The sequence below is a fragment of the Heterodontus francisci genome, chromosome 8 (assembly GCF_036365525.1).
Source record: "Heterodontus francisci isolate sHetFra1 chromosome 8, sHetFra1.hap1, whole genome shotgun sequence".
In the NCBI taxonomy this organism is placed as follows: Eukaryota; Metazoa; Chordata; class Chondrichthyes; order Heterodontiformes; family Heterodontidae; genus Heterodontus; species Heterodontus francisci.
In genome coordinates, this window is record NC_090378.1 from 86,914,359 (window position 1) to 86,941,282 (window position 26,924).

The 26,924-nt window shown below is 43.2% G+C and overlaps 1 protein-coding gene across 11 annotated transcripts in view; it reads right to left on the reverse strand.

The window, feature by feature from the left end:
• LOC137372999 (nuclear receptor subfamily 6 group A member 1-like) overlaps window positions 1-26,924 on the reverse strand; it is a 399,911-nt gene that overhangs the window by 125,134 nt on the left and 247,853 nt on the right. For 8 of the 11 annotated variants that reach the window (XM_068037622.1, XM_068037619.1, XM_068037618.1 and 5 more), the window contains 2 exons: window positions 25,406-25,636; window positions 14,029-14,084 (listed from right to left, as the gene is read on the reverse strand). In XM_068037622.1, the coding sequence (XP_067893723.1) occupies window positions 14,029-14,084; window positions 25,406-25,636 (287 nt within the window). Of the gene's footprint in view, window positions 1-14,028; window positions 14,085-24,798; window positions 25,637-26,924 lie in introns of those variants that run through there. The other 3 variants (XR_010975551.1, XR_010975545.1, XR_010975541.1) reach the window with 1 other exon arrangement.

Below are 26,924 nucleotides of genomic sequence, written 5' to 3' on the forward strand. Positions count from 1 at the left end.
TTTTTAATGGAGATTACGGTAAGAACAAAATGAGGCTGTGGTAACTGAACTCTCTGGAGTATCAATCTCGACTTGAACAAAAGTTAATTACGTGACCAGCACTTAATGACATAATATGGAGGCCCATTATTCTGCCTATGTCTGCCATTCACATGAAAGCCAAGTCAATACCTGTCAAATTTCTGATTCCATTGATGCTTTTGTGCACATAGACGTCTAAATGTTAAAAAAAGCCCTTGTGTACTGTTTTGTGTGTTACATTAACAGGAACACTGTTCAGTGCAATATGCATTAGCCTTGTGCACGGAATCTTCATAATATCAAATGCTTTAACCCTCAAAGTGAGTCATTTACTTCTCGTTTTCTATTGGGTCCAAGACTATTACAAGGATGTTTTTTGATTTATTGCTAATAATAAATGAATTGAAAAAGAAATAGAAACTTGAAAATTGCTGTAGTTATTCTGATTGGAGATTAACTGATGGTTTTCTGGAGGATGCACACCTGCCCATTAACTCTCAAAATTGCTGTGTTTTCCATCTGTTTAAATTGTGCAAGCTCCCACCCAGACATCCAGCCACAGTTGAAGTGTCATTCAAGCTACTAGATGTGGATAGACTGGAGAAATTGGGGTTGCTCTCCTTAGAGAAGAGAAGGGTAAGGCGGGATTTTATAGATGTGCTCAAAATTATGAGGGATTTTGACAGAGTAAATGGAGAGAAACTATCTCCATTGGCAATACGGTCGGTTACCATTTGACACAGATTTAAGTTTATTGATGAAAGAACTAGAGATCACAGAAGGAAACTTCTTTTACATGTAAGTCATTATGATCTGGAATGCACTGCCTGAAAGGGCAGTGGAAGCAGATTCAATAATTACATCCAAAACAGAGAATTGGAAAAAAAATTCAATGGGAAAAATTTGCAAGGGATATAGCGAAAAAGCAGGGGAGTGAAACTAATTTGTGATGGAGTCTTCGGGCAGAATTTTGTGAGGCCAGCAGGAGGGGGAATGGAGGCATGGGATGGGGCTGAAGAATAAGGACACAGTCGTGCGGAAACCTGACGTTGTGACGTGGCTCTGAATTTTGTCAGTAGTGAGAAACCCCGACACGGCAGGACTGCAATTTAAATTGCTGAATAGGTCGTTTCAATACACTTACATTGAAATGATTGCAATTCAATGGGGGGGTTTGGAATTCAGTTAATGGCAAGCAGGGATCACATGCCTTCGGATCCCCAGCCATTAAAAGGTGGCAGCACTAAGGCGAGTCCTCAGTGCCACCGAGGGAAGGCAGCCACAGGGAGCAGTGGATAGGGGAAGAGGTGGGGAGCAGAGGCCATTCTCCACCTGCAGCGCTGTACTCTCTACACAGGTGGCCACATTCTCGGGTGACAGGGCTTGGTGGCCATTGTATCGGGTGACAGGGCTGGGAGGGTGCATTCTTTTCTGCTAGTCGGTGGTCTATAGACTGCACTGAGAAATGTAATCACACCTTTTTTGCTCCTTAGCTCTAGTCAAATAGATTCTGTCCTTGACCTCTCAGGGACATCCTCTCTCTCCAGCACTGCAATGTTCTCCTTAATCAAAACTGTCACTGCTCCCCCTTTCCTTCCTTTCCTATCTTTCCTGAACACCTTGTATCCAGGAATATTTAGCATCCAGTCCTGCCCTTCTTTGAGCCAGGTCTCTGTTACAACAACAACATCATACTTCCACATGGTTATCTGTGCCTGCAGCTCACCACTCTATTTACCACACTCTGCGCATTCACATATGTGCACAATAAGCCTAATATTGATTTTATTACTTTCCCTCTTACTCAGACCCCAACTAATACTTTACTATTTCCTACTCTGTCTCTCCCAGTTCTCTGTGCACCTCGGTGTTCCTCTCTTGGATTATCACCTGGTTCCCATGCCCCTGCCAAGTTAGTTCAAAACCTCCCCAATAGCACTAACAAACCTCCCCACAAGGAAGTTTGTCCCAGCTCTGTTCGGATGCAACCTGTCTGGCCTGTTCAGGTCCCATCTTCTCCAGAACTGATTCATGTATTCCAGGAATCTAAAGCCCTCCCTCCTGCACTATCTTTCCAGCCACGCATTCATCTGGTCTATCCTCCTATTTCTATACTCACTTCTGCATGGTACCAGGAGTAATCCGGAGTTCACAACTTTTGAGGTCCTGCTTGCTAATGTCTTACCTAGCTCCCTGAATTCTGACTGCAGGACCACATCCCTCTTCCTACCTATGTCGTTGGTACCAATGTGGACCACGATCGTTGGCTGTTCACCCTCCCCCCTCAGGGTGCTCTGTAACTGCTCAGTGATGTCCTTGACCCTGGCACCAAGAAGGCAACACACCATCCTGGATTCATGTCTACAGCTGCAGAAATGCCTGTCTATTCCCCTAACTATGAAATCTCCTACCACTATCGCTCTTCCAGTATTCCAATATAGCTTTTTGGAATTGTTGTAAAAAGTAAGCAACACTTCCTAATAGAATGAGAAAACCAAGAGAGGAAACAGAAAGGAGGGAGAAAAGTGTTTTTGTTTTGAAGAGAAGAAAGTTAGGAACAAATCAGAATTAGAGGCTGGAATTTTACAAAAAGTCAATGACAAGCCTGCCTCCTCCTGGCCTGGAAGCCACAGCAGGATTTTATGCCTCCCCCCCAAGCCCTTAATTGGCCTTGGGCAGCACTTCCACCCCTTTGAGGCAGGAAGTCCCGCCTCCAACAGCTGCCGGCCACAGTGGGCCGGCAACTCTCAGTCCTAGCAGCGCCACCAGGAGTGGTGGCCACTGCTGGGTCTGCACCCAGCTTCAGCAGCAAGAGGGACGCCGGCCCACAAACACAGGTAGTGTCGGGGGCCTTGCCAGGGACAATCGGCCGGGCCCTTGCAAGGCAAGGGGTGGGTCGGTTGAGGAGAGCGTTGGGAGTGTTGTGTAGTGGGGCGGTTGGGCCATGGAGGGGGGAGGGGGTGTCTTCTGTAGGGCACAGGATGCCCAATCAGGAGGGCCCACCTCCCAACCCGCAAGGAGGCTGCCAGGTTTTACTGAGCAGCCTCCTGGGGACCTCAGCCCACCGGCTGCTGGTAAAATAACAGCAGTGGCAGGAGAAGGCCCTAAGTGGCAGTTAATTGCCCACTTATGAATCTTGATTGGCCTGGGGTGGGCAAGTCATTTCTTGTTGCCGTCGCAAAATTGCAGTGGGGGCAGGAAGGCATCAGGAACGGTCCCCCCTCCGCCTCCCACTTAATTTTACGACTCCCCCACCGCCACCCACCCGTTCCTGTGGGGGGACATAAAATTCTAGCCAAACAGTTTACAATTTGGAGCCCTTTTTGTTCATTCAAGCAACAACAAACAAAAACTTGCACTTGTATAGCACCTTTAATGTAGAGGCAGAAAGGTTTAAGGAGGGAATTCCAGGGCTTAGATTCTAGGTGGCTGAAGGCATGCCGCCAATGGTGGATCAATTAAAATCGGGAAAGCACAAGAGGCCAGAATTAGAGGAGCACGGATATCTTAGAGGATTCAGGCTGGAGGAGACTACAGAGATAGAGAGGGGTGAGATCATGGAGAGATTTGAAAACAAGGATGAGAATTTAAAAATTGAGGTGTTGCCAGACTGGGGGTCAATGCAGATCAAACAACACTAACTGGCTTTTCAGAACTTACAGTAACCAACTGCACATATTGCCAAAAGACGCTGTCTATCTGCTCAAATAAATCCAGAATCTGGTTAGCTGCTTTAAACCACAATTATATATCCATCACTATGACATTTTGAAGGTTTTTTAAATCTATTTGGCCTAGAAGCTTTTTTGGTTTAATATTTATGATGATATTGTAATTAAGTTCAGTTCACAAAGGGTTAATTCTCAGAGACACATGCTTTCTGGAAAATTGATTAGGACCATTAGTTGAAAAACCAGATCAAGTAGTTATCAAAAATTGTGTTTTCTCACACCCACCAAATCCATTTTGAGACAATGGAGAATATTGAATTGTATAGAAATTACAAGATGGAAACAGGAAATTTGGTCCAACTAGCCGGTATTGATGTTTATCCTCCAGGTAAACAGAGGTGGTAAACTCACATGCCTGTCCCCTTCCCATATCCCCCTTTCCTTTAACTGCCTAACTATCTTATTCTATCTCTGCTTCTGGGGGATTGGATTTTAAGAAGCCCTCAACGTCATGATCCGTGGCATGGGGTTGGAGGGCGGGGGTGACCTGAAGATGGCTCCGGATGAGGCCCGCCATGGATCTTGACACCAGCAGGGCCCAACTCAATCCTCCCGATGGCGGCAAGGCTCCATGGCGGCCCCCTGCCACTGGGACCACAATTTGAATATTCAAACCAATAAAATTTATTAATTTCCCTGTCCGGAGAAACGAGGTGCGACACCGGTGGGGAGGGGGACGGGAGTAAGTTTGTCAGTGTCATGTTGGGGGGACGGGGTCAAATACACATAGTGAGTGCAGGGGATGGTGGGAAGGGTTGAACCTTAAACTTGTGCAGTTTGGCGGGGGAAGGTCAGATGTAAAAAGTAAGTGTTTTGGGGCGAAAGGGCAAATAGTTATCGTAATTGTTATGGGGGGGGGGGTGCAAGGGGCAAAAGAAATACATTTATTTAATTTTGGTGTATGTTGCTTTAAATATTTAAATAAGCTGGCAGGGCTGGCTGTTCTTTAAAAATGGCACCAGCACCTGCACACAGGCAGCTGACGGCATTGCCGGGGACGGAAAGCTCACCCCCTCCACGTGATTCAGCCGGGGGGGTGGAGGGGGGGAGAGGGGTGCGGGCCACCCCGACTATTTAAACGAGCCGCCGCACTTAAGATTGCCCAAGGGAACCTACAGAATGGTGGTGGCTACATAAGAGACGGAATCAACTTGATCACATTCATGCATCAATCTGAATTTTTAAAAACATTTCAGCTGAAATATTACTCTACTTTTTCCACAATTGCTCAAGGTGTCCTAGCTCTGCCTTGAAAGATCAGAAAATATAAAGTTATTTATTTAGAAAATAAGGAACACTGTGGGCTGAATTTTCACCATGGAGGCAGGAAACAGGAGCTGGGTTTGTTTCCGGGTCAGAAACCTGCTTCCTGTGGGAAACTGATTTAAAGTTCAGATTTTCACAGCAGGGTCAGGGTGGGGGACGAGGGGTGGTTCAGAGCTTCATTGATATGGAGACAGATTTCCTCCCCACTTAGAGCCAGTGGGGGCAGAACAAAGGCAGTTTCATTTAGATTCCCACAGCAGCCATCACTGAGGCTGCTGGTTGGCCTGAGGGAGAGATCTGTGTTTTGTGCCAAAGCCTTCCACTTCACCAGAGGGAAGTGAGATGTCACAGGGTAGCCGGAGGCCTGGCACCCCGGGCAGGTCAACCCCTCGACGCATCAATGCCGACCTGGATCTAATGCTGGAGGCCATGAGGGAGAGGAGGGTGGTCCTCTTCCTGAAGTTTGGCAGAAGGAAGTGACTTCATCGTGCAGCAGGGAGACCTCTCTATTCAGTGTCATCTCACTCCGCCTCCAACTCTTCCTATTGTCTTACCTCTTGTTCCTCCCCCGATGAGATTTCGCCTTCCAGGGCCTCACCATCCTCAAGGTCCACACTTCTCTGAAGAGCCATGTAATGGAGAGTGCAACAGACCACTGCAATGACTGAGACCCTTGCAGAAAGATATTGGAAGGCACCGCCCAACTAGTCCAGGCACCAGAACCACAACTTCTGAAGCCCGATGGCCTGCTCAGTGGTTGTCCTCCTCACACTTTTTTTTAATATTCATTCATGGGATGCGGGCGTCGCTGGCTGTGCCAGCATTTATTGCCCATCGCTAATTGCCCTTGAGAAGGTGGTGGTGAGCTGCCTTCTTGAACCGCTGCAGTCCATTTGGGTTAGGTACACCCACAGTGCTGTTAGGAAGGGAGTTCCATGACTTTGACCCAGCGACAGTGAAGGAACGGCGATATAGTTCCAAGTCAGGATGGTGTGTGACTTGGACGGGAACTTGCAGGTGGTGATTTTTCCATGCATCTGCTGCACTTGTCCTTCGAGTTGGTAGAGGTCGTGGGTTTGGAAGGTGCTGTCTAAGGAGCTTTGGTGCATTGTGCAGTGCATCTTGTAGATGGTACACACTGCTGCCACTGTGCGTTGGTGGTGGAGGGAGTGAATCTTTGTGGATGGTGTGCCAATCAAGCGGGCTGCTTTGTCCTGGATGGTGTTGAGCTTCTTGAATGTTGTTGGAACTGCACCCATCCAGGCAAGTGGAGAGTATTCCATCACACTCCTGACTTGTGCCTTGCAGATGGTGGACAGGCTTTGGGGAGTCAGGAGGTGAGTTACTCGCCGCAGGATTCCTAGCCTCTGACCTGCTCTTGTAACCACGGTATTTATATGGCTACTCCAGTTCAGTTTCTGGTCAATGGTAGCCCCTAGGATGTTGCTAGTGGAGGATTCAGCGATGGTAATGCCATTGAATGTCAAGGGGAGATGGTTAGATTCTCTCTTGTTGGAGATGGTCATTGCCTGGCACTTGTGTGGCGCGAATGTTACTTGCAACTTATCAGCCCAAGCCTGGGATATTGTCCAGGTCTTGCTGCATTTCTACACGGATTGCTTCAGTATTTGAGGAGTCGCGAATGGTGCTGAACATTGTGCAATCATCAGCGAACATCCCCACTTCTGACCTTATGATTGAAGGAAGGTCATTGATGAAGCAGCTGAAGATGGTTGGGCCTAGGACACTACCCTGAGGAACTCCGGCAGTGATGTCCTGGAGCTCAGATAATTGACCTCCAACAACCACAGCCATCTTCCTTTGCACTAGGTATGACTCTAACGGGCAGAGAGTTTTCCCCCTGATTCCCATTGACTCCAGTTTTGCTCGGGCTCCTTGATGCCATACTCGGTCAAATGCTGCCTTGATGTCAAGAGCAGTCACTCTCACCTCACCTCTCGAGTTCAGCTCTTTTGTCCATGTTTGAACGAAGGCTGTAATGAGGTCAGGAGCTGAGTGACCCTGTTGGAACCCAAACTGGGTATCACTGAGCAGGTTATTGCTAAGCAAGTGCTGCTTGATGGCACTGTTGATGCCACCTTCCATCACTTTGCTGATGATTGAGAGTAGACTGATGTGGCGGTAATTGGCCGGGATGGATTTGTCCTGCTTTTTGTGTACAGGACATACCTGGGCAATTTTCCACATTGCCGGGTAGATGCCAGTGTTGTAGCTATACTGGAACAGCTTGGCTAGGGGTGCGGCAAGTTCTGGAGCACAGGTCTTCAGCACTATTGCCGGAATATTGTCATGAGTGGTAGAGTAGGGGATATGCCATGAGGTTACAGATTGTGGTTGAGTACAATTCCGCCTGCCTGCAGCTGGTCATTTTCTGAAGGCAGGGGTAAGCGGTCTGCCCCTTTAAAAATTAGAACTTCAGCCCCTGACAAGCTCTAAACAAGCTTATAAACAGGTTTAATTGGACTCAATTGGGAGGAGAGCGAGATTCCTGTTCCACCCTTTCCCACCCTGGTGAGTATTGCTGGCACCGGGATTGGCACCTTGAAATTGACAAGCTATCTGGCACCTGTTCCCGACTTTGGGGGTGCCCAAAATTCAGCCCTTGGTATATATTCTAGTCAATGTGCAGCCCATGTATCAGTGAGATACAATAGAGCCCAGCCAGCTTTCATAGATGTACAAGTATTAACAATAACAGATTATTCAGCTCATCAGAGCTATTCATTTCAGTTTATACACAATTGGCCCTGTAATGAGTTCGGCCCTTATTCAATCTTCTGAGAAATCCAACCAAACAACCACTTAATGATTGTTAGCAGTTTCATTCAGGATGCTGAATTCATTTTTGATCCATTAATATTGCTGAATTATTTTCACAGAACACCCGATTACCTTATTTTCATCCCACGCCCCCACTCCAGTTTAATTGTTATACCTTTCCTTTCGATCTTCCTTCCCACACACAAGGCTGGAATTTAAGAAGCCCTCGACGTCATGATCCATGGCTTGGGGGGGGGGTGGTCTGTACATGGCTCTGGATGAGGTCCGCCACGGACATCGACACCAGCAGGGGCCGATCCTCATTGCGGTGGCGAGGCTCATAAAACCCAACCCACGGTCCCAATTGCGATTGCTGATGTATGAATACTGTCATCCATTGTCTGTTTTGCTCTTTACCTGATATCTACAAAATATTCTGAGCTAATGTGGCTCACTCACCCATTTTAGCATAGAGTTCACCCACTATTAGCTGGATAGCTTAGCCACCGTTTTCTGCCCCATGGAGGATAGAGTCATCTAATCTCTGCTCAGTTTCTTCTTTTAGTGGTACAGTCATGTGCAGAACCATAAACAATAGCACCGCTTTTTTGTCACATGTGAAAAACGTCATATCTACTCAACAAGTGACACCTCATCTACGCAACACGTCAAGTTTTAATTACAGTTCAGGCGTTCACACAGTAATGAATATTAGTTGTAAAATTCTCTTAAGGGTATCTGCAAGGTTATATTTTCAAATGGTTGATTTAAGCTACTATTTGTTGTTGAATAGTTCATGTCTTACTTTTCAATATATATTCGGCTCTCTAAGGAGCATAGCAAGAGTCTGCACCATGCAAAAGCTCAGTGAGGCTCAAGCATTTCCTCTAGGACTATGAAAATAATACTATATTAGGCAGAAAATCTGCCACAATAACCTTAACTACCAGTTTACTTTTTATTTCACAAGAGACAGAATCTTGGCTGGCAACCAGGAAGTGCATTAAGGTAACCTAGGGTAACTCACCCATCGCGTGGGTTATAAAGGTTTCCATTTTTAATATTTTTTGGAGGAGTTGTGTTCAAAAGACTGGACAGCTGTCATTGGGATCTTTCTGGAGCAGTTCTTTTCAGGCAGCGTTGAGAATTAATCTGGCAGGCTTTCCAGGAGAAATGCGGTATCAGGGGTTTCAGTTATCACACACTGGATTTGCAGGGTTTCTCAGAGGCGGAGAAAAGATGAGTTGAGTATTTTTCTCTTAGCAGGCTGACCCCAAAATACTTCCTTTTTACATCTGACCTTCCCCCCACCCCCCACCGAACTGCACAAAGTTTAAGGTTCAACCCTTCCCAGCCTCCCCTACACCCAAGTTTATTTGACCTCATTTCCCCCCACCCCCCACGCACTGACAAACATACCTCGTCCCCCCTCCGCGCCAGTGTGGCGGCACGTTTCCCTGAATGGGGATCTGAAGACCCGGGAGTGCTAGCCGTCGCGCCGATGATCATGGCAGGCTCTCAAGATCGCAGTTAAGTCTCTTTAAATGTATTCATTTTATTGACTTGAATCTGTTAATTGTGGTCCCATCGCCCAGTGGTGGGGGGGGTGGGGGGGGGGGAAAGTGCTGTGGTGGAGGGGGGCACCACAGAGAATTTCCTCTGCCAGGAGGATCGGGCCGAGCCCTCCGTGATGGACCTCATCTGAAGCCATCTTCAAGCATCCCCCGCCATGGAATGTGATGTCTGGGGGCGGGCGAAGAACAAAATCCAGTCCTTCATGTGTCTACTGGTTTTAGTCCTTTTGCATTAGTTTATGGACATGAGGTAAGAGGTCCTCTGAAACTAATCAAAGAAAGCTTTTTATAACAGAGGGATGAACCTTCCATGTTAGATTATGTATCCTTGTTCCGGGAGTGGCTCACGAGAGCCTGCAAAGTGGCTCAGGAACACCTGAAAGCTTCCCAAACAACCATGACGGAATGGACAGAGAAGCATGCCAAGTCCCGAACATTGCAACCAAGGGATGAGGTGTTAGTATTACTGCCTTTACAGGGTGAACCACTCATATAGACTAGTCAAAAGAATTGGTAAAGTAAGTTATTTGATTGACACCCCAGATTGCCGGAAAAAGAATCGGCTGTGTCACATCAATATGTTGAAACAATATCACCGCCGGGAGGAGGATAAGCGAGCACAGGTGTGTCAGGTAGTAGGGACAGTGAAGGATGAAAGTGATAGTGAGGATGAGGCAGAAGGTGGCCTATACAATTCCCGAATTGAACCTCCTACTCTCCAGTTAGCTAACACTGAATTGTTAGGGAGATTAGACACTATGCTTTCATATTTGGATGCAGAACAACGAGGAAATCTAACAAGGCTACTCACAGCATTTAAAGGAGTCTGTAGAGACAAATCAAGATGTACAACATTAGCCACATATTATGTGGATGTAGGAGTATCCACTTCTATAAAACAGCATCCTTATCACTTATGTTCAGAGAAACAGGCCCAAGTGAAAGCAGAAATCCAATACAGACTGGAAAACCATCCAATTGAACCCAGTCAAAGCAGCAGGAGTTCCCCAGTCGCGTTTACGCATAAGCCTGACGGTTCAACGAGATTTTGCACAGTCTTATGACCGAGGCGGAAGGAGTGCACTGTCTTTCTCCAGTTCCACTTCTCCACAGGTCACAGCATATATTTAAATGTTTACCCAGTTCTGGATATGGCCAATTATATACTCTATTTTTATTTCAGAATAAAATCCATCAACCAGGTTTCTTTAATAAACAATAAAATTATTAATTTATTATCAAACAGGACTTATTCAGTAAAGATGCGAAGCATTAATACCCACATTGAAGCATGAAACTTCCTTTTTAAAATTAGCCACGCACACATACACACTGGTTAAAGAAAGAATAAAGAGGTTTTCTCTGCAGAGATAGTTTTACAAAAAAAGACAAAAATACTTTGGCCAAATATTTGTAATTCTTGAAAGAAAATGAGAAGATCTGGAATGATATCAGTTGTCCATTTATTCTGGTGCCCCAAATACACATAGAGGCTGTCACTGGGATCTTTCTGGAGTAGTTCTTTTCAGACGGCGTCAAGAATTGATCTGGTAGGCTTTCCAGGAGAAATGCAGCATCAGTTATCACACATTGGATTCACAGGGTTTCTCAAAGAGGTGAAGAAAAGATGAGCTGGGTGTTTCTTTGCAGGCTGAGCCCAACTGACTCAAAACAGCATTCAAAAATAAAACCAACTCTTGACCACCATGAATCTTGACATGTCCCTTCTCGCTTAACAACACCCCCTAGTCACCAAGGCTTCTTTGTTTATTTAGCTTAAGGCATGTGACATCCAGTAAATGTTGTTTTTAAACAGAAAGCTCAAGTCCTTCCAATTACCTTTTATTTTAAAAAAAACAAAGTTCAGCATCTATGGAATCACTTCAGTCCCAAATGAATCCATCTCCACAATCTTCATCCACGAGTCCTCAAAGGAATATTAAAAAGTAAAAGCACTTTCATAACAATAGACTACAGAAAGATTTATGCAGTAACAAAGGCAGACTCCTACCCAATTCCTCGCTTGGAAGGCTGTATTGACAGAGTTGGCAGTGCCACTTTTCTTACAAAAATAGATTTGTTAAAGGAATACTGGCAACTTCCTTTAACACCCTGAGCTAAAGAAATATCGGCCTTTGTCACACCAGATGGTCTTTTCCAATGCCAAGTGATGTCATTCTGGCTAAAAAATGTCTCAGCAATTTTCCAGAGACTAATGAACTAAGTGGTAGCCAGTTTTCCTAACTGTGTGGTTTACCTTGATGATGTGCTGGTATACAATGACACTTGGAAGGACCACTTGGAACAACTAGAAGCTCTGTTTAGAAAATTAGTTGGCTGATTTGGTCATAAACCTCGCCAAAAGTGAATTTGCAAAAGCGAGGGTAACCTACCTAGGGCATATAGTAGGGCAAGGACAAGTGTTGCCAAGAACAATAAAAGTACAAGCATTGGTGGAGTTCCCTGCCCCTAAGTCTGAATGAGAAATCATGAGGTTTTTGGTGATATGTAGTTTCTACCGTAATTCTGTACCATATTTCAGCACTATAGCTGCTCCACTTACAGATTTGCTACAAATACAAGGCAAGGTAGTGTGGTCAGGGAAATGCCAAGCATCTTTTGAGAGGCTGAGAGCAATTTTGATCAATGAACCAGTGTTGGCTGCCCCAAATTTCACTAAGCCTGACAAGGTAGTACTTGATGCTAGTGACAAGGGGTCATTGCAGTCCTGTTACAAGAAGATGAATCAGGCATAGAAAGGCCAGTGGGATACTGTTCCAAAAAGCTAAATCGACACCAAAAGAGATACTCTACGGTGGAAAAAGAATCCCCGGGATTATTACTAGCTCTTAAACATTTTGAAGTTGATGTCCGCCACGGCTACAGAGAGACACTCATACATACTGATCGTAACCCCCTAAGCCTTTGTGCAAAAATTCAAAACCCAGAATGCCAGACTATTTCGATGGAGTTTACTACTGCAGCCCTATTACTTAAAGATTATCCATAATGTGGAGAAAAACAATGTAATTGCTGACACTTTGTCTAGAATTTAACTTTGCTTTGAGTTATCTGAGTATAAAGACAGTACAGGGCAAAACTGTATTAGTTACAGGTAAAGAGTGAATGAGAATTAGTGTGTAAGTGTGTTTTAATTTTTTTTCATATTCTGTTTTTGTCCATACTTTATAACGAAATGCATTTAAAAATGGCATTTCATTTCTCCAAGGATGGAGGTGTTATGAAAGTGCTTCCATTTTTAATATTTTTGAGGACTTGTGTTCAAAATATCTGTGGAGATGCTGGACTTATTTTTAAAGAGTCACTGGAAGAACACTTGGGACTTTGTTTAAAAACAAACACTTACTGGAAGTCACATGTCTTAAGCTAAGTAAACAGCAGGAGCCTTGCTGACTATCAGAGTTGTCTACAGAGAAGTGACATATCTAGATTTATGGTGGTCGAGAGTCAAGGTTTCATTTTTAAATATTGTTTGGAATTCAGTTGGTGTGTAAGCCTGCTAAGAGAAAGAGGCTACCAGCTCAACCTATTCCATCTCTTTGAAAAACCCTGAGAATCCATTGTGAGAACTGGAGAAAGTGATGCAGCATTTCTCCTGAGAAGCTTCTGCAAGACTTTCTCTCAACATCTCCTGAATGAACTGTTACTGACCACTGCATGTGTCTAGTGACACCTGGCACCTGACACCAAGGCGCCAGACTGAACGTCATTTGGAACATCTCATAACTTATCCTTTTGTCTTCAAGAATTAACAAGTATTTGGCCAAAGTATTTTTTTTACTTCTTTGTAAAGTTGATCTTTGCAGAGAAAGCTTCTTTATTTTTCCTTTAACTGGGTGTGTGTTTGTGCGTTTGTGTTACTCTATTTAGAACGGAATATATTAATATTTTCATATTTCAACCTGGTTATAATAAGCTTTGCATCTTTATTGAGTGATTCTTATTTTATAATAAATTAATAATTCTGTTGTTTATTAAAGAAACCTGGTTAGTGGATTTTTATTCTGACACTAACATAGATAAAGTATATAATTGGCCATATCAGTAACTGGGTAAAACATTTAAATATATGTTGTGACCCTTGGAGAAGTGGAACTAGAGAAAGACAGTGTACTCCTCGGTTGTAACGATTGTCACTGCAGAGAAATGCCTACTTTCACTCAGTACTTTCCTGATGAAATGATCAAGAACCTTTAAGGCAAGCTGATCACATGAAACCAGATTGTACCATTCTATAGCACAGCATGTTACAGTTCCAATGCGCTGTCATTAAGTGCCAATGCACTATGTCATTACACAACAGCAACTGTCAGCATTTACTGTACATATGTTGTGTTAGCGACAATAACAACAACTTGCATTCATATTGTGCCTTTAACATAGTAAAACACCACAAGGCACTGCACAGGAGCATTAACAAAGAAATAGTTGACAGCAAACCATATAAAAAGATGTTAGGTGTTTAAGGAAGATAACCAAAGGCTTGGTTACAGAGGTACGTTTTAAGGAGCATGTTAAAGGAGGAGAGAGAGGTGGAGAGGCAAAGAGATATAGGGAGGAAATTCCAGAGCTTAGGGCCAAGGCAGCTAAAGGCAGCAATCTCCTTAAAACATAATGCCTTGAGTCAGACTTACATAAACTGGACCAGTAATCTTGTTTCTTCTTCCGGGCATGCCATCTTCACAAATTGCTGAAAAATAAAGTTACTCATTTCACAAAAAGGTCTTTACGATATAATTAATGAGGGTTATTCAATGGAACTTCTACATTTTTTTGCAGCTTGATGTATGATGCTGTTTTGCATTTACATGTAAGACAAGAAGTCATTTGTGGGTTTGACTAAACAAAAAAAATGACTGCCAAATTGAATCATAATAAAACCATTATGTTCATCTTCAAATTCAACGAAGATGCTTTGTGCAGCTTCCACAGACCTAAATTATTGTACTGCAGTGCAACAGTATAAATATCCACACATTGGGGCGGCACAGTGGCGCAGTGGTTAGCACCGCAGCCTCACAGCTCCAGCGACCCGGGTTCAATTCCGGGTACTGCCTGTGTGGAGTTTGCAAGTTTTCCCTGTGTCTGCGTGGGTTTTCTCCGGGTGCTCCGGTTTCCTCCCACATGCCAAAGACTTGCAGGTTGATAGGTAAATTGGCCATTAGAAATTGCCCCTAGTATAGGTAGGTGGTAGGGATAATATAGGGACAGGTGGGAATGTGGTAGGAATATGGAATTACTATAGGATTAGTATAAATGGGTGGTTGATGGTCGGCACAGACTCGGTGAGCCGAAGGGCCTGTTTCAGTGCTGTATCTCTAAACTAAACTAAACATTGGTCTATATTTCCTGTTGTTTAATGAGGGGTTTTTGGGTGTATAGTGGACATAATGAGCTGAGGCGGGTTCAGAAGCGAGCATGCTGGCAATTTCACATAAGAGGACAGCATGCCAATTGTCCAGCATCTTGCCGCCTCTGTGCGTTTTTTTCCCAGAGGCGGCTTTTTGAGGATGAGGGCCACCCATCTGGAAGTGGTGGGCAGGACATTAGGGCAATCAAGCAGGCAACAGAGAGATATTTTGACTCAGAATACAATTTTGTCAGAGGCGCACGGGCCCCATGGTGTGTCAGAACCTCGCCCAAGCAGATGAGGTGGTTGCACAGTGGGAAGCCCTTGTCCAAAGTGGCAGACATTAAATCCTCTGTATAAAAGGGTAAGTCAGCAAACAGGAGATCATGCATTGCCAGAGAGTTGCCATTGTGGAAGCAGAGCTCTCGGAGTGTGAGTGCTGAAAGCAAGAAGGTTTTCGGAGTTTGGGTGAGTCTGGATCACTAAGATAGCAGGGAAATTTTGCTGCTGAAGTGGTTGTAATTGAGGCTGTTTCTGGAAATGGGTTCTGCCCTGTCTAGATCCCACCTCTTGAATGTGCCCATCATCCCTAATTGGACAGCAATTGTGGAGGTGACCCACTAATTGGTCCCCTCCCGTGAAATTCAGCTGGATGTCGCACAACCGCCTGGAGCAGGGCTGAGACCTGGAAATGATCCCAATGTTGGATTCCTGTGCTCTCAGGAAAATTTCAGCCCAACTGTTCAGAAAATCAGGTACAGATCTGTGCTACTGGATCTTTGCCCATTTTTTTGGCCTGTCTGATTTTGTGCCATGAATTATAATGGCTGTAGGATGCATTGCCAGTTTGTGAGCACTCCATGTAAATGAGAGAACAAAGGAATATTAGAACAAGGAATAGGCCATTCAACCCATGAACCTGCTTCTCTAGTCAGATCATGGCTAATATGCACCTCAACTCCATTTTCCTGCCTTTTTTTCCCCATACTCCCCGATATCTTTTACCTAATAAAAATCTACCTTTCTCAATTGAAAGCTCCAATTGTCCCTGCATTCATGGCCTCTTGTGGGAGAGTGTTTCAAATTTCCACTACCCTTTATGTGAAAATGTGCTTCCTGGTTTTGCTACTGAAAGGCCTGGGTCTAATTTTAAGATTGAGTTCTTTTGTTCTATATTTCTCCCAGCAGAGGAAATAGTTCCTCTCTACCTCAATAAATCCTTTTATCATTTTAAATGTCTTGATTAGATCATCCCTCAACCTTCTATACTCAAGGGAACACAAGCCAAGTTTATGTAACTTGTCGTCATAATTTAACCCTTTAAGCTCTGGTATAATTCTGGGAAACACTGGGAAAACTAGAGCCATCGACACTCAGTCACCTGCTGCATCATAATCAATCACCAGCAACTGACGTGACAGAGATTCCCTACGATTGATAATGGACTACTTGAGATGTTGCAGTCCAGCATAGGTAGATTTATTAAGCATACAGTACATGTAATAATACTTAAGCATGCACTTAAAAAATGATTCTTACAACCATGTATGATGATTGTGAACTCAAACCCATTAAGTTCTGTGCTCAGTATTCCTGTCTGAGCAAACCCTTACGAATCAAAATGCTCAATACCGTCTGCTACTTTTAATACATTTCTCTCACTCTGACTACATGGTTATTTGTACATTTCTGCATTACATAATTATACTAAAAAGTTCAAGTATAACTTGATATAAGCAGAATCCTCAGTTAATATGCTGGTTTCCTTATTATCGAGTTCTTTTTACATCGGCCTAACAAGATCAGTATAACTCCTTTACTTTGTTATCGTCACAATAATTTTGTTCTTGTTATGTATAATTGCAATTCTCTCAGGTGAAGCTTTTAATTATAAGTCTGTCTTTCAATCTGTAGCATTTAACAAGTCCTCCACCCACCCTGTACCAATATAAAAAGAACCTCCCAAAATCACATCACAGTCTCCTTTAATCGACTCCTCCCACTTTGACTGGTTGAGAACTGACAAAAGCCACTTAATGAATAGGCTAGCAGATCCTGGTCCAGAAACCATACTGGTGTTAAGTGATCGTTCCAACTCCAGAAGCATGGGGATGTTCTAAGTGAAATGATTTTGTCTGCTTGATTATAAATCAAGGTTTGATTATTTAACACACACCAGCTCTTTCATTTACAAGCCCATATAAAGAACGGCACCTGTTTTGCCTAGGAATTAAAATACCCTGAACCACAAACCCTGACTTGCTACATGCCCGACCACCCGATATCCTTTGGGGGTTAAAATCAAGTCTGTTGCACTAATACAAGGTAAAGGATTTAATCACGTTCCAAATGATTCAGTTACAAATGTTAGCAGGCAGCTTCCTTTTCTCCTCTTGTACTGACTGAATCAGCTGCAGTTGCAACTATTTCCAGTTGCATGTTGGAAAACCACGTCTCAATGTTTCTCTGTTTTGCATTCCCACAGTTTGAGTTTCCAGATCTTGTGGGAACACACAGTGAGGGAACACCCCCAGGATACACAGTTCAATCCTAGATGAAGAAAGCCTGAAAGCCCAAAATTGATCCACTATTTATATAACTTTCGATTTGTCACAGAGTACTGCTTTGAGGTTTCCTTGTGCCCAGCAGGACTGTGAGCCATTTTGTATTCAGATCGGAGAATGATTGCAGCCCTAACCAGTCAGGGAAAAACATCATGAATAAACAGGCCCACTCCCTACCCACATCCTGTTGACTGTCCCACACTCCTCTTAATCAGTGTTGAAAGGACTTTCCCTCAATCAAACTCATCTTCTCCGTGTGGTAAAACAGAGTTCTAACAAAGTTCTTTTTTTATGTACGTGTGCACCCAATGTATAGCTTACATGGAGGACATTAGGTCTGATGCAATACATATAAAATTGCTCCTCTTCTTTGAGCTCTTTTGGACAAGTCTTCCTAAAAAATGTTATTGAGGATGGAACAGTAGCAGCAGGCTGGTGTGGACTGCCTAGTGACGCTTATTCTCTGCTGCAAATCTGACTGTAAGCCTTCTAGGTTCTACACCCATCGTTTCAGAAAAGGCGTTTGAGATATTTACAATTGCAAATGAGAGCCCCACTGCTTGTTTGTCATAGTTTTGACTGTGTTTATCCATCTTTATAAATACTTATCTGTCGACAATATATATAAACAGTTCCCCCCATTCCACTTAGTTCCTGTGTCTTGATTTTCTCAATCATACTTTTGCATTATTTTTAATTGTAGACGTGTACTTACCATGATACCTACCTTTCAGTCTTCCAATGCACCTTTCCTTCTCCAAAGTCTATCTCACAGATCAGCTGCAATTAGCTGTTATTTAAATGTTATGCTCCCAAAATTCCTGGAAAGAGAGCGAGAGGAAGAAGAGGGAGAAACAGATGGAAGAGGGGAGAGGAAAATAGGGTCAAAGGAGGAGGAGCTAATGGAAATGGAGATGATCAATGAAATCTGAATTGTAGTTGAATTGAGGTACTGCACAGGAACAATAAGCTTCCAACTGACCCAGGAAAGCACAGTAATTAGACCTTGTGCATCAAAGAGAAACTAAATTACACAAAGTTGCACTTCAATAGCAGAATAATTTATTGTTCATTCATGGCATAAAGCTCCTTTCCCGATAAAACAGCATTATCCTGCTGCTGAGCATAAGCAGCACCACAAGAGGTCATGGAGTAATTAGAAGTATTGTGTTCTTAATTAACTCCCTCCAAAGAATGTTCGAAACCTTTTCACAGATTAACACTTCTTCAATTTCAATTAGAATTTTTATCACTTTCATGCTTAACCCATTAGTGTGTTCCTTTACCTATGTGTAAATAAAACCTGTTGTCGTTGAAAAGATGCTGATGTGGAAAGAAAGAGATATAAATTCCTCGGGGGCGATAGTGAATGGACAGCCTGCTTTTAACCCCACCCGATTTTTTTTATTGAAGCAAATAGAAAAGAATATCATGCAGGGTGTGAAACAGGTACCAGTTCATTACCAGCTTTTTTGTGATTATCACCCAAGACCAATTTATATCCCAATGTTTTTGGTTTGTTTGATAACACTGCATTGAATTGTTGGCTATAAAAGCTGTATGTTCCTGTGCACATTTGACAAAATCCTGTGCCATTTATGATCTGCCTTTCACATTGATAAATGCTACACTCAACTGGAATGAGGTGATAGTTTAGTCATTAAATCACCCAGAGATGGTTGCAGTGATGACCATGTATGTGAGAACACACTATATCAACATGGAGGAACCTCAGCATTGTACATTGCAATGCTGCCCACATGACCAGTACCCCTGGCAACTGACAGCAGATATGAATCATGCTGGGGGAATGATGGTGTAATTTAATTTAGTGATTAATAAATATTTCTTAATCTGAATACTTTAAATGAAGTTCTTGATGTAATGCTAATTACAAATAATATCAATATTAATAGACACTACAAACAGAAAATTAAATACGTACACAGCGAAAGGGTAAACCACTGCCTGCTCAATGACTTTTGGTTTAGAACTTTCTCTAATGACTAGGTTTGGTCTTTCAGAAACATGGGGAGGGGGATTCAGGTCTGAGCACTGGTCGTTTTTTTTTTGCCTGCTTGTTTTTCTTCCTGTTCCTTCCTCTCATTAAATCTGACAACTTACATGTCATAATTAATATTCTGCAGTAGGCAAAAAAAAGCTCAGGTTTCTTCATAGATGATGCATTCCATTCAACCAACCAACTGGGACTCACTATTAACTGGGCCATTTTACAACAAAAACTCACATTTATATAGCCCCTTTAGCTTGGTAAACCATCCCAAGGCACTTCACAGAAGCAAATACCAAACAAAATTTGACAACTAGCCACATAAGGAGATATTGGGTCAGGTGACCAAAAGCTTGATCAAAGAGGTAGGTTTTAAGGAGCTTTTTAAAGGAGGAGAGAGAGGTAGCAAGGCGGAGAGGTTCAGCGAGGGAATCCCACAGTTTAAGGCCTAGGATGTAATAGAACAGGTAACAACTTTGATTAGTCAGGCTCATTTCTCCAGAACAAAATGCCAGCTCCTGCAGTGGAGATGCATAGCAATGGACACTTTTGGCTTAGAGTGAGTCTCTGGAAAGGTCTGCAGTTCACAAATGTTTTGCATTACAACAGTGTCACGGCAGAATCTATGAACAAGTTTCTTAAACACAAAGCTGTGCTTAGTCATGGCTATCGTCGAGATACATTTGAGAACAGCTCATAATTTTTCAAGAACTAAAGATGCTTAAAGTATGAAATTGGTCCCAAAGGACAGAACTTATCAAACCCCACAGAAATTTTAAAGGCATTGATTTGGGCCTGTGGCTGATGTTTGTGTGGGCTCAATCCACGTTGCCAAGAGAACAAGACCACAAGAGTACATTAACCCTCTCAATGTTTATCTGTTTAAAAGCATTTACTTTGCCTTCTTTATGATAGAATTTCTTTCTCCTCTGGCTCTCCCTCCTCCCCAGGTCATGATGGATTCCCCACCATGAGGTTGCAAACTTCTGTCAAGAGCAAAACCTGGACAAATGCAGTGGCTTAGGGGAGAAAGAAAACTTTTTCCAAAATTACATTAAAGGCAAATTATTTCAACAATTATGCGGCTTGACATTTAATTACTATATATGGGGTACATTTATCTCAATCCAATTTCTCTCTTTGCTGTGGCTCCTGCTCATTTGCCAGCATTTAGCTTGGATGCTGGGATTAATTTTTTGGGACTGTTGTAATTTTGTAGTCATGGGAACAGCTAAAATGATGTCAAATCACCCAAAAAAAACCACACCAAAAATTTGGAACAAAAACCTGCTGACAGTTTAAAAAAATGCTCAGTCTGCTAAAAAAAATGACTGACCTGCCAAAACAACTGACAGGTGACACCCTGGCCAAACAGAATCTGACAATGATACCCTTGAGGCAGTCACCACTGAATGCACGATATACTGGCTAGTCCTCTAACTGACCCTCCCTATTGAAACATGTGGGATCTCCACTCAGTGCCCCTTTACCAAACACCAGGAGTGATATTAAAAGTCAGAACTTTGCTAAGTTTTAAACTAGCGCCATTAATTCGATGGTTTCAACACGAAGATGCTTTGCTGCCAGTTTACTATTTATTAAAAAAAAACCTTCATTAAACCTTTGCAAAGCTACATTAATCAGGAATAAGCTGCATAAAAAAAAATCCTCCTCCCTCTGAATTTATGTAGCTAACAACTACAGTGTCTGGTACTTGTTAATCCAGCCTCTATCTGACAGTTACAACCAACTTTCTTGTACGTGATTTGCAAAACAAGTTTGGCAGAACAACTCACAGGTCCCCCTGACTGCTGTCAGTTTTTAATTTGCTGTTTAGATTCCAGCTGCTAATATCCCTTGTGTTGGTAAATGCATTTTCATTACAGTTTGCATTTTGATTCAGTAACAGATTTATTTTTAATCAAAGACAAACCAGTGCCCTTTTTTTGGTTGACACAGATTCCGGGCGAGGACCTGAAAATGTGCTCATTTCCAACTTCTCTCAATGTACATCACCGATCACAAGTGGGCTTTGTTAGGATGCCGAGTAATTGATCAGATCTGAACATTCCCTTTAATTTGGCCAACACTCTCAGCTGTACTGTTTTTCTTGCAATGAACTGCAGTGACCCGTGGAGTCGTGGTATGCTCATCCCAAGTTGTAAACCTAATGTGATCTGAAAGCAAGATGGTTATTGGCTCACTGCCTCTGGGTGGCAGTAATCTCCTCAATTTAACCCTCCACTATCAACTCCTCTCAATCTGGGGAATGTAAGGTTTGCACAGAAGCAGTTTGGAATTGCTAAACAACATCTGATTTGGATTTTAAACAGTTATGTGTAGAAGAAGGGAGAATTCAGTTGATCTGCAAACAATCCAAGTTAGAAATTGTCTAGGCTGCAACCAACCTAATTTACAACGCAGTATTGTTTAGTAATACAGTGCTTCAGCGATCAGTTTGGTTGCTTTTCTTTTCCAAGTATGGACTAGCAGGAGACAGCTGTGGCAGGTTTTGCTACTGCCAGATTGAAAGAAGGATGGCCCAGGCCAAACTTACAATGGTTCTGGAAGTCCCGCCTGAGATCTCTCTGTCTCTCTGCCTCACTCTCCTTTAGGACTTCAAACCTACCTCGTTGACCAAGCTTTTGGTCACCTGTCCTGATATCTCATTCTGTGGCTCAGTGTCAACATTTTGTATGATAATGTTTCTGTGAAGTGCTTTGGGACATTTTACTGTATTAAAGCCACTATATTAATGCAAAATATTGTTGTCAATGTCATTTTAATAATTCTAGCTTACTCTCATGTCCAAATGGGACCTGGCTGTGAGAGTTCATCCAAGGAGTCAGGAATCCACTGGAATTTGGCTGAGCTGCTTTGGAGGATGACCCCTGGGCTTTTTAGGGAATTGAAGCACTGCCGAATATACTTATGTTTGAGTTCAATGATACCTGGGATAGCTGAATGCATTACATTGCATTTGTGCTTGGCAGCTGGACATGGATGATGTCGAAAGAGTCATGAACGAGGGCTTCAGACAGTAGGCTTGGTCAAATAATGGAGATACAGCGAATTACCTTAAATTAATGGCTATACGGTAGCTACCAGGATAGCAGGTGCTCAGTTGGACAACATACGAGCTCCACACTGATGATGGGCAAGTATTTCCCATTCATGAATACACAACTATTGTGTGTAGGAGAACACAGATTCACATGGATACCATCAATGACCTCCTGGACATTGGGGGATCCTGCTAATGAAAAGAAGTGCAGTGAGCTCTCATGCGGTTGTCAGTTGACCACAGTGAGAGTGAAGAAATCACTAGCACTGGCAAAAAATGCAAAACCATACATGTGAGCACTCCAGATTGGCTGATTTTGTTGGTTCCTTCAGTGGTAACCTGGGATGAGCCTGAGGCAATAAAGGTCGGGGGGGGGGGGGAGGGGGGTGGGTAACGGGTGGTAAAGTGACTGTGGAGGTCGGTGGCGGGGCGGTGCGGTGCCCACGGTGAACATTGGTTAAAGTTCCGAGTCCAGCACGCCCTGTACGTCTGACACATTGGGCTGGATTTTATCTTGGCGACAGGGGTCCTGGCAGTAGGTTGGAAGGTGGAGGGGGGCAGGTGGGGCACCCTGCCTTAGCCCTCTGTTGGACCCCTGGCCAAATTCCACGCTGGGCGGCCAATTAACTGCCATTCATCAGGGACACTGTGCTTTTAAGGGACAAACTCCCACCGCCAGAGCTGCCAGCCAATCAGAGGGCCAGCAGCTCAGCAGAACCAGCAGTGCCACTTGGAGCGGTTGTCACTGCTGGGGATAGCAGGAGGCCTGCACTAGTGAACATGGAGGAGACCCCAGGATCCAAGGAAGTGGGGTTGGGGTCACCGGGGCCAGTCAGGCAGGCGCCGGTGAGGGGATGCAGGGGGGACCTGTGGCGGGGGTGGCCACTGATTGCCCCCACGAGCCTACATGGAGGCCGCCAGGTTTCACCTGGCAGTGTCTTTATGCGGCGGGAGGCCGCTCTGATATTAGTTAAATGGGAGTGGAAGTGGGAGGTTGCCCTTACGTGGCCCTTAATTGTCCACTTAAGTGACTCAATTGGCCTTGGTGGGGTGGAGGAGGGCCGTCCTCCAACTTCCCCACCGTGGACAAAATGGCATGGGTGCAAGATGATGCCAGGCATGCCGCCCAATGCCACCCTACACCATTTTGTGTGCTTCCCCCGCCTCATTCCCATCTCCAAGGGCAGAATAAAATTCAATCCTCTGCCCCTGATGAATCTTAATCGATGAGGACAGAGTTGCTCAAAAAAATCAATGTAAGCCTGTCTCAGTCTGTGTATGGGGAAGGGAGTGGAATGTCTGGTGATGGAAGTCCTCTCCTGGTGCAAACTTACCTGCTTGACATCCCTCTATTGTTTTCATAAAAGCAAAATACTGCAGATGCTGGAATCTGAAATAAAAACAGAAACTGCTGGAAATACTCAGCAGGTCTGGCAGCATCTGTGGAGAGAGAAGCAGAGTTAACTTTTCAGGCCTGTGACCTTTCATCAGCTGAGTATTCCAGCACTTTCTGCTTTTATCCCTCTACTGCTCTTCTTTTTCATCCAGAAAGCAAATAAAGAGGGATTCCCATTGTGACACCCACAGTTCTGACATTGTCAGAAAAGATTTTTCAAAAGCAGTGCCAAAACTCTTAGCACAAAAGCTATTAAGCATTCAGCTACAATGACATGTATTTACACAACACACCTAATGCAAAAAAAAAAGCAACATGGCTAATTTCAGCCCTTCTTTTCTCCACTGGGGCCTTTTTTTGCATTTGAATTGATGATACTGCTTCAAACAAATCAGAAGCACAATAATATGAAACAAGAAATGACACAAATGGAGCAACACAAATTAAAATATTTGGATATTTGAATCTTCACTGGGCGATAAACAGGGCAACAGGATTCCTCAGTTCGATCAGCTGTCCTTGATGATTAGGGCCTATGTTTGTAGATTGAGAGGTACACATCGTATCGACAACCAAAACTTACAATGAACAGATGTGGAGCTTGAAGTTTAGACATTTCAGACTAACCCAAACTTTTTTTTTTATACTTGAAAGATTAATTTGCTCGCAGAAACAAGGACTCCAGTTCTTGATGGGAAATTGCGATCAGAGTAATACATCATAGCCTGTAAAGGTAAATCATGAGTGCAGTATTAACAGCAGTTCAGCTCAGGTCTGAGATTCACTCATTTCTCCTGCTTGTACTGGAGCCAGTTGTCAGAGTTTGATAGATGTGTGTGAGTGCAGTTAACGGGCTTTGCAATTTAGTTGGGAAGGTGAGAAATTGTGTTGTGAGGGTGAAGGGGAAGCTTCCACAGAGAAGAATCAAAATAAAACAGTTGAAAGACAAATAAGGAAGAAAAAACAAGTGAGCACAGTGACCAGAAAGCCTTCTGCAAAACAACTGAGTAAGACACCATTTTATTAGGTATTTCACACAAGTTTCACTATGTGCTTCTCCCAGTCCAGTTTAACTTATCTGCTTATTTAAATGTAAATTCAGATGTATGTACAGTATTTCAGTTGCCAAAGTAAGAGATTTCCACTGAGTTAGTTTAAGTTGTCGATGAGCTACCTCCTCACTGTTTTTTGGCTATCAGCTCAGATAATTTTTGCAACATGCTGTGCAGAAAAGAAAGAAGAACCCATGATTAAATTAAACATGAGAAGATAGCTAATTCTGTAAAGTTCAACACTCCAGAACAACAAGGCATTAGCTGAGCGGTTCCAATGAATGTTAATGTCAGTTTAAGGCCTATCTGAGGGAAAATTCAGAGAATGTTGAGAAGTTCCATGGGAGCCAAGTGCTGTCTGAGAGTTCCTGGTCCATGTACCTGCGATATTGAGTCAGTTGCCTGTTATCTATCTCTCTCAATTTTTATCCAATATAACAGATAACTGGTCCAATATTATCCATTTTACTCTATTGTCCAATGTCAAAATTACCTCCATCCAGAGCATCATCCAGAATGGAAGCTAAGATTAGACAACAGTGTGCTTAATGAAGTCAACATAAGCATTATCAACCTTTCCTGTTCATGCCCATTTGCAAGCACTTCATCAGCCGGCAATACTGGCACTGGTTACGCTGCTTTCGTGACGTGATACAGTTCTTGTTCCATATGCATCTGTAAATCCACTTATTAAATATACTTCTCTTGAAGAATCCTTTGCACCCTTCACAGGAAATAATTCCGTAATGTAACCCTGTAGCTCTGTCACCACAAATTAGGCAAACACTTCTGTCTGATTGATCGCCTGAAAAACAAAAAACATATTCAATGTCATCCCAAATGAAATTGTTTTGATTTTATAATGGAGTCACTTGGATTTTTCAAGGAATAATGAAAATAATAGAAATGTGACATAACCTGCTTTTATTGCATATTCATATTTATTCATAACTATTTGAGTGTACCCTTCCAGTATTCAGCTTCAGTTATACTCTCTGCTGCACAGTGTATATGCTGATTTCATATTTCACATGTCCAGTTCATTTCGGCTATCAACTAAAAAGGTTGGTTGCTTGACATACTTCCATCTACGAAAGATGATGGACAGGCAACAAACAATCCATTTAGGTGGGCAACTAAAAAGAAAAAGCAACTAAAAACAAAGAATTGCATTTACATATTGCCTTCAATTACCTCAGAATGTCCCAAAGTAAATTATAGTCAATTAAATATTCTTAAAGTGTAGTCGCTGTCGTAATGTCAAAAAGATAGCAGCTAATTTTACGCACAGCAACACAATTAACAATAAAATGATGACCTGATAATCTGTTTAGTGATGCTGATTGAGGGATAAATATTGGCCAGGACACCGGGGATAACTCTCCCACTCATCTTCGAATAGTGCCACAGGATCTTTTATGTCCACCGAAGAGGGTAGACAGGGCCGAGGTTTAATGTCTCATCTAAAAGGGAAATTCAAGAAGAAGGAAAGAAAGACTTGCATTCACATAGTGCTGTTGTCAACCTCAGGGTGGCGGCGTAGTGGTATTGCCACTGGACTAGTAATCCAGAGACTAAGGGTATTGCTCTGGGGATATGGGTTTGAATCCCACCGCAGCAGAAGGTAGGGTTTGAATTAATGAAAATCTGGAATTAAAAAGCTAGTCTAATGATGGCCATAAACCATTGTCGATTGTTGTAAAAACCCATCTGGATCACTAATGTCCTTTAGGGAAGAAAATTTGCTGTCCTTGTCTGGCCCACATGTGACTCCAGACCCACAGCAATGTGGTTGACTGACTATTACATGCCCTCTGAAATGGTCTAGCAAGCCACTCAGTTGTATCTAACCTCTATAAAATCAATAGAAATGAAACTGGATGGGTCAACCTAAACAACACAACAGACCCTGCAGTCCTCCTTATTAATATCTGGGGGCTTGTGCCAAAGGTGGGAGAGCTATCCCAAGCAACAGCCTGACATGGTCATACTCATGGAATTATATCTTACAGACAATGTCCCAGACACTGCCATCACCATCCCTGGGTATGTCCTGTCCCACCTGGTAGAGGTGGTGGCACAGTGGTATACAG